Consider the following 8565-nt stretch of genomic DNA (forward strand, 5'->3'; position numbering starts at 1 on the left):
ACAAAGCAATACCTACTTGTTATTATTACTAGTATTTTTACATTTATGTATAGTTTCTCCAGTTTAAATTCGGTTTTATGATAGTACCCCATTGTATAAAAGTTATCACTGCCGGTGATAGGTCCGTCATAAATAACCATTTAACCACGCCGATAGCATTATACAGTAATTACAGTATAATGGTTAAAAGCTTATTTATGACTGTCCCATCACCGGCAGTAGTAATCTATTGTTAAGCAAGTTAACTTTTATACATCATAAAACCGAATTAGAACTGGGGAAGCCCCTTCAGCATGTGTCAATACGTGTTGGTTTACCCGGTAATGCGCACTTAAAAATGCTCAGATGTCAAAGTTGCCGGCATCAACACATGTGAATAAGGGGGGGGGGACTTTGGATCAACATACGGACTTTCATGTTGGGAGCAAAGTTCGATGTACTGATTATTGTATTTTTAGCGATATATTAATGTTAGACTTATAAATATAAGCCAAAACGTATGGAAAGTTGATGCAAGTTACAAAAACTTCTTATGATATCCAGTATTGTGTTTAGAACAGTTTTATCACTTTTTTAAATCTGAAAGTTAACTTGCTTGTGTCTCAATGGCGTTAAGAGCAGTACGCAGCCTCGCTTCTCTTTCAAATCCTATTAGGACCTACTCAACAAGTGGCCCTCTGGTTAACGTCAGCATTAACGAAAAAACCGGAATTGCAACAGCAACACTCCAAAGGCCCCCTGTAAACAGTCTGAATTTGGAACTCTTGACAGAACTATGCAGCACTCTGGAACAACTGGAGAAAAACAAAAGCAGAGGTTTAATTTTAACCTCCGTAATACTTCTGGAATAAATATTTCTTGTTAAAGTTAGTTCTCCATGTTGTAGAGCTCAAACACCGTCTTCAGCGCAGGTTTAGATATTTATGAAATGTACAAACCTAACATGGATCGCTATAAACAATTTTGGACAACTCTGCAGCAAACCTGGATTAATTTGTATGGCAGCTCGTACCCTACAGTTGCTGTTGTTAATGTATGAGTAATTTAATAGCTGTGTCTGGTTGTAATTGAGTTGTTTTTAATGCAGGGTCATGCTCCTGCTGGGGGATGTTTGTTAGCCCTGTCGTGTGAATACAGAATAATGTTAAATAATTTCACAATTGGCTTGAATGAAACAAAGCTTGGAATGATAGCCCCGACTTGGTTTGCAGCATCTATGCGAAATGCAATTGGAACCAGGCAGACTGAATTAGCGTTAATTACTGGAAATCTTTTTACTACTGATGAGGCTTTAAAAATAGGGTTGGTGGATGAAGTTGCTCAAAGTAAAGATGAAGCTCTTGAAAAGGCTGGAAAGTTCTTCGATAAGTTTAAAAGAATTCCTCCTCATGCGAGGACAATGACTAAAACATTGTTACGTGGAGCCGATATTCAGGTTAGTGCAGCATAAATTGTTAAAATATAAAATCAAGAGGCGTTTACAGATGATACAAAACAAAAATTGGTTTTCATAAAAAAATATTAGTTTTGCTTTTTTTTAATTTTTACTTCTAATTTGTGTTTTATTCACGATGCTGTTTCACAGGTTATAAATTACGACATAATGGAACTAACGAACCGATTACTTGCATAATTATAGAGGGTGAATCACCAAGCACACGCTTTTCGACATTCATTATTATTAGAGATCTCTCAAAAAACCGTACAACTTTCGTCTGAAACTTTCTTTTTATTTCTTATAATTAACGGCGTATTGATGAGCGCGCGTATATACGTTGCATGTATAATTATGTACATATGGCGCGAAAAATAATATTAGATGCGAGTTCAATATTTCGGAATACGGAAAGAGAATTTTGGAAAATGAATACATACCAACAAATTTCCAACAATTTCAAGTGATGCACACAATTTATTAATAAAAATCGACCTCTATTTCCAGTTTCTTATATATATATTCTTTAAAAAACGCATATGAAGAACATTGATTGCACAGGTACCAGTAATTAACAACAAAATGGCATGATAATTGACATTTAATAAAATAGTTCTGTCAAAATTACCCAAGATTACTAGATTGGACCGCAATTAAGTGGTACCAACATTTTTCCAGCACAAATTTTGAATAAAAATCGTCCACATTCTTTGAGTAAATATTAAGTGCTTAAAACATTACCATACTTAAAAAAAAACAATCAACGCAATGATTAGATAGTTGACAGTGGCGTTTAATTTACGTCAAAATTTTGTAATTGATTTATTATGAAAATGTGATAACCTAACTTTCTTGATTGCGTCAAAATGACAGCACCAAATATTTGAATCAGGCTTGGCAATAGCAGCAAAAGAAAATTTTCTCAATCGGTTATTCTTTTGCCAACATTACTTGTTGATCACGCTGTATATTCGTAAAACCAGTCAATGTAGGTACAAGGAAACGTTGTAAAAATTTATTGGGTATGTTGTAGAACGACGACAGTTTACGTTCAGATTCAGATGATTATTACAAACTGTAAATATTTATTAAAACATTTTTTGTTCCAGGCTTTGGTTAAAACTAGAAATGAAGAAATGAACAAATTAACCGCATTCATAAATGATCCAAAATTACAAGAAGCAATTGGTATGTATTTGGAATCGCTGAAACAGAAGCAGAATAAATGATTTCGTCATAAAAAATTGTTATATCTTTATAGCTACTTATATAACTACAGATTTTATATTATTTTGCTAATTTTACAAACGTACGAAATACAAATGTTAAAAGAGTAAATACCTTTTATTGATAGTTAAAACTAAGTAATATTTATTTGATGAGGTATTAATCTGCTGAGGCAACTTCTTCAGGTTCTGGTGCGTATTCGGCGTTTAGATCGTCAAATTCTTCTCGTTGTATGTCAAGAAAATGGTTTATTTCCAATATTTTACCCCTATTTCGTTTTACTTCATTTCTGAAAGTTAAAAATAGGCACTGAATGTTAAAATACTTTCTCCGAGATGTTATACTTCATTAAATTGTCAATTAGATCCTCCAACCAGTCTCTGGCATTACCACTCAAAGTATCTTCACGAGCATCTATAATTTGCATGTGCACGTCATGACTTGTTGCTAGTGAATTATGTAAAGCATCCTTATCGCTCATTATCTGTTTAAAACACAAAAAGAACAATCAATGCTGTCAGTTTATGTTTATAAATCATGTGTTATCATAATAAGGCTTGGATAATATGCAAAATGCCTATTTTAATGTTAAGTGCATTTTTATGCATATTTTAAAATTTTTGCTGCATTTTTCGCGGTAATTGGTGGAAATCTTAATTTTAATACAGTTGGTTATTGGCAGTATGCAGGTAAGTACCGATTTCATTTATGGGCAGCCCCAATTATAGGCGTATTAATGGAAATCTTTACTTAACGGCCTCTAAGCCGGATGTTTTAAATATAGATGAGGTAAAAGTCCCAGTCAGTGATAACGTCCCAGTGGATGACCAAACGTGCAAAAATAATTGTAAAATAAGAATTGTGCAGCAGAATTTCGTAAAATCTTTATACTTTATAGAAATATTATCTTGAAGAGGTCTGTATGAAATCTGCATTTATTGCATTTTTGTACACTGAGGTATTGGTAAATGGCAGTCTTAATAAAAATCTGAAGTCACTTTCCAGCTCAATTTCACAGCTTCTCTTACGTAGATCGCTAAACAAGTGAGTACCAAAATAATTTTATTATTTGGCTTTAAGCGTTAGTCAGATTAATGTTAGTACTCCTAGCATGTCATATTGAGAATTAACTTTAAAATATATTAATTCTCAATAGAATTAGGTTATAATCCATAAAATTACAATTCATCTACTGGTACTCTTGCAGTGCTTAATGTATTAGTGGTTGATAACAGAGGTAACATTTAATGGGTCATTGAGGATTATACCAGTTGATGATTCCAAATTTCCAGTTCTGAAAAGAGTAATTTTAATGAGAACACTAAAAATTTTGATGAACATGTTGAAGAAATCACAGCGACATTATAGAGAGTGAGACAACAGAACGTGAAATCAAAATATTCAAGTTTTTCCAATAACTCCTGAAAAACAGAATGACAAAATATTTCTTCAATAGGCGTATTAAATTTATTCTTGTATATAGAATGACAAAACACTGACTTATGTTCCATAGCCTTTCAAAAAGGTTCTGGTCTGGCCAAAAACTCCGAAAAAGAAAAACAGAAAGGAAAAAAGAGATTGTCCAAAGAAAAGATTCCTTCTGTGGCGAGGTCTTCCGGCTGGCAGATGTATCATCGAAAAAAGAAGATAAAAGAAAACCAAAAACTACAACGAAAGAGGTTACATGAAGAAAAGCAACAACAAAAAGAAGCAAATACTTTCAAGAAACAACAAAAGGTCAACAAATTACCCTACCAAAGGAATGATTTTGTTATTATCAAATATGAAGAGATGTACTACCTGGGACAAATTTTAAAACATAGTTGATCAATAGATCAGGGTCAATGTTATATGTTATCTATAAAAGTGGTGTCAAGACGGAGGCCAAAAAATGGAAATGGTCGGATGCCATAAATGTTTTATGGTACGACAAAGAAGATACTGTTAAAAAAATTGAAACACCATGGAAGCTAAATAATTGAGGAGTTTTTAATGTGGAAGAAATACAGGAATTTTATAATTATTTTTAATTTTTTCTTTAATTTTTCGTTTATATATTTTTTTGATTTTTTAAAAAATATGTTTTTGTTTAATCAAGTTGATATGTTTTAATCGCAATTTTGTTAAGTTTTGGTAGTTAATAGACTGAAATTCGAATTATCATCTACTACGACAAGACCGATCATTTACTGGTTCAGAACAATTTTCGGTAGGTATATCATCTACTAGTACAATTCATTATTTAATAATAATAATTGATTTAATATTTCTCATTCAAATGATCATATATTTACTTAAAAAAAAACAACTTTTGCAAAAATTAATGATTTCATAATAAACCTACATATCAAATTCGGTAAAAAAGAGTAGAAATGAATTTTTTACGGGATTTCATTTTAAGGGATCTGCTTAAGTTATCATCTATAGGGACTTTTACCTTAATTCTGCAAATGTATTTAACGAGGGGTTGGAAGAGATGGAAAACCTAGAATGGATTTGTAAGTACTTCATTTTTCGATCGATTTTTGAAATATATGAATTTTCAGTTGGTTAGCTAAAGTCTAAGAGAACCAAATAAAAAACTATTATTCAATGTCAATAATAGGTATCTCTTAGATAAATAATTCTTTGTTTTCAATTTTTGTACAGATTTCGAGCACAAAGAAATATCTTATAGATGAACACTGCAGAACGCCTTTTCACAAAAGAAATTGTGAAAAAAGACACTCAACCAGTGTAACTCAAACAGCAATGCGAGAAATTTTATCTGCTAATGCAGTCAAAAATGAAGAGGAAACATTCAAGTTCGAATTATGCTAGACCATGCTTGCCTCGAATATTCCATTAAATAACTTAACTAACCCTACATTTAATTCATTTTTGGAAAAATACTGTAAAAAGAACCATTCCAGACGAAAGTACTCTCAGGACAACAACTGTAGATAAATCTTATACCGAAACTGTTGCTAAAATTAAGACACCTTTGCAAAATAACTTTATTTACTTTGTTGTTGACGAAACAACAGATGTGTGCGGAACATATATAGAAAATTTATTAGTTGGTATTTTATCCGCAAACTTTGTGTCAGATTCTTATTTAATTGCTGTTAAAGAGTTAGAAAAGGCGAATAATGTAATTATAAGTAGTTTTGTCCAAGAAAGTTTAACCAACATATTTTTACTCAATGCTATACTATTTCATAAAATCGTATTAACGCTTTCTGAGGGTGTCCTAAATTAAATCAGAACTTAAGTTTCATAACAACAACTACGAATTAATTGGTGTAACATTAACAAAATTAGAAAAATAAAAAGTACCCCTTTTAGTGAATCCTTACAGCTAATGCATAAAGCACAAAGTCCTATTGCTCAGACAATTTCAAAAAAACTAGACGAAGTCCTTAGTAAAAATGGAGGTTTTACTAGACTAACTAATATGGCAAAAGTTTTAGATTTAAACTTTTCAGATGAGGTAAATATAGACCCTCAAATTGTGTCGTCTCTTAAATATGCCCCAATAACGTCTGTCGATGTAGAGCGTAGTTTTTCAGTGTATAAATATATTTTAAGTGATCGAAGACATTAATTTAAAATGGAAAATCTAGAAAAACATATTATAATAAATGTAAATAATAATATTTTTCAAGAGAGTAACTAGTTAGTCAATAAAATAGCTAGTTAGTAGAGTAATAGAATACACCGACGTAGTTAGTTTTAATTTGTAAATGTGTAGTTTAAGTCCAAATATGTACTATCTAAGTCATAAATAATTGTTGTAATAAATGATATAAATTAAATATTAATGTGTAAAAAAAGTTTTTCTTGCATATTTTGCATATATTTCTTGCATATTTTAGCAATTTTTGTGCATACAGTGCCAAATTTCTCTGCATGTAAAGGAGCACATTTATCTACATGTTTGGTTTCTGGATATAATTCCGAGCTTTAGTGATCAAGATGTTTGGTCATAGACCATTTCACGTCAAGAATAACCAGATTTAAGGGTTATTATATGTACCTTCATTATACCGTCATATTTAGAAAAAATAAGGAAATATAGAAACGGTATATCGCGTTACCGGCTTAAGGATCTCAGGAACGACGATTTCTTCACTTAAGGTAGCGTTCGTTTGAAACTTCAAAGCAAGATCTCCAATATTCTCAGCGTAGCTAACTTCCAAGTCTCGAATTTGGGAAAAGTAACCTTGCGAGGATTCAATAAACTGATTAACAAGTTCCGTTATACTTTGTTCAAACGTTTGATTGACTTCTTCCATTTGTTCATAAAGTTCCAGCTCCAGTTTCATAAGCGCTTTCCATATATCGTGCAATAGTTTGTCATATTCCAACACTAAAACGTCACATTTATCAATAAATTCTTCATAGGTTATTTCGTTGTTGTTCAACAGTTTCTGAATCCCTTTTATCTTGTAAAACACTTCCGCCTTCTGTTCTATGAAAACTTCCATATGTTTCTGAAACTGCATGTTGAGAAAAAAAAAACCGTTATTTTTAGCCTTTTACTATGCTCTCCTGTTGGTTGCTTGTTTGAGCATCCTCGACACATTTCATAAATTGATCGATCTCGTCTGTTCGTAAACGGTACTGTTCCTGACCGTTCTCGAAAATTTGCATACATAGAGCTAAGAACTGTTCTTCGTATTCGTCATAAAAGTCTTTCGCGTCTTCTATCAGAAGTAGATGTTTTCCGTCGTCGTCGTTGAGGAACAAACTGTCAAACAAATGATGAGTGTTTAAATATTCAACAAAACTTGAAGCATGCAGTGCGGCGTCGGCTATCTCTTTGTCTATTTGCATCCTCGCTTCTCTTTCTCGTTCTTCGCTTTCTAATAATTGTCGTAATTTTGAACTTGAAAAGCGTGAAATAAATATTTTTGGTTTTTTGTCAGAGAACATACCCAAAAATCTCCTGTCCCAGTTCCCGTTCCATGTCATAAATCAGTTTATATTCATAGTAAACTAGGTGAGGGAGGAAGGCTGCGATAAATAAACGGAAATCTTCCGTTTCAGAGCAGGGATTTTGCACCATATTTAAACATTTGAGATTAGAGAATTGTCGTAAGTAAAGAACCTGTAACTTGAATGTTAATTTTGGTAAATTTTGGTGTACTAAGTACGCACATTTTCAAGTTCTGCGATTTTGTTTCTTCCAATGCTGAAGACCGTCAGTTTTGTCAAAAAATCCATGTTCTCGAGTACTTCGATTTCGTTATCATAGAAACTAAGTTTTTCGAGATTCGCAAGTTCGTCTAAGTTTTCAATTTTTGATATCTTGTTGAACGATAGGTTCAGTTCAACTAAATGTACCAGTGTTTCCAAATTCTCAATTTTTTCGATCAAATTATTGTTAAGATTTAACTTTGTTAGAGACGTAAGTACCCACAAGTGGTCAATTCGTAGTATATCTGAAACGCGAATTAGTAAGCCGCAAACTTTACTCGAACGCTAAAAATACTTAAAAACTCTAGTCTGATTTGTGGAACTTCTTCAAGTGGTACTTTTTCAATTTGAGCCAAACGACCGGCTTCTCCTTTAGGGCCTTGTTCCTGCACACACTTTTCAAGCAAGGCGTTGTTTATCACTTTAGGTTCTTTTAATTTACAGGGATTCATTTCAGTAGCTTTGTCAGAAAGTGTACTTGGGGAATAAGGTAGCAAGTCTCAAACGTGACGAGTGCAAAAAATTATTGATGTCACAAGTGTTGTCATGGCTTTTTTTATTACCCCTCAACACTTCGTTTACCTAAAACTATGGAAACTTTCGAAATATTTTTTTGACTACTCCTCGTAGAGCATGATTCATATCAAGGTGGCGATGTGAAGGTCATGTCTGACATTCCGTCGCAGGACTTCATGTAAACGTTGTAAAACTCCAGCGCATTT

At 32.6% G+C, this 8565-nt stretch overlaps 2 protein-coding genes across 3 annotated transcripts; one reads left to right on the forward strand and one right to left on the reverse strand.

Annotated features, from left to right (window-relative positions):
• Nucleotides 1–283: 283 nt before the first annotated feature.
• On the forward strand, nt 284–2773 carry LOC135134785 (enoyl-CoA delta isomerase 1, mitochondrial-like). The gene is made up of 4 exons (XM_064063610.1): nt 284–833; nt 887–1033; nt 1088–1435; nt 2545–2773. The coding sequence occupies exons 1-4, from the start codon at nt 606–608 to the stop codon at nt 2662–2664; spliced, it is 843 nt and encodes a 280-aa protein (XP_063919680.1). The 5' UTR covers nt 284–605; the 3' UTR covers nt 2665–2773.
• Nucleotides 2746–8565, reverse strand: LOC135134778 (dynein regulatory complex subunit 3-like). 2 transcript variants are annotated; one of them, XM_064063599.1, is made up of 7 exons: nt 8139–8565; nt 7805–8088; nt 7582–7754; nt 7187–7394; nt 6742–7137; nt 3007–3146; nt 2746–2951 (listed from the first exon to the last, which is right to left on the reverse strand). In XM_064063599.1, the coding sequence occupies exons 1-7, from the start codon at nt 8293–8295 to the stop codon at nt 2822–2824; spliced, it is 1488 nt and encodes a 495-aa protein (XP_063919669.1). In that variant the 5' UTR covers nt 8296–8565; the 3' UTR covers nt 2746–2821. The 2 variants fall into 2 exon arrangements, with proteins under 2 accessions (XP_063919669.1, XP_063919668.1); XM_064063598.1 differs by having other exon boundaries at nt 7187–7532.

Source organism: Zophobas morio, unplaced genomic scaffold (assembly GCF_036711695.1).
Source record: "Zophobas morio isolate AGI-343-1 ecotype UQ-CSIRO unplaced genomic scaffold, CSIRO_AGI_Zmor_V1 ptg000024l, whole genome shotgun sequence".
Taxonomy (NCBI): domain Eukaryota; kingdom Metazoa; phylum Arthropoda; class Insecta; order Coleoptera; family Tenebrionidae; genus Zophobas; species Zophobas morio.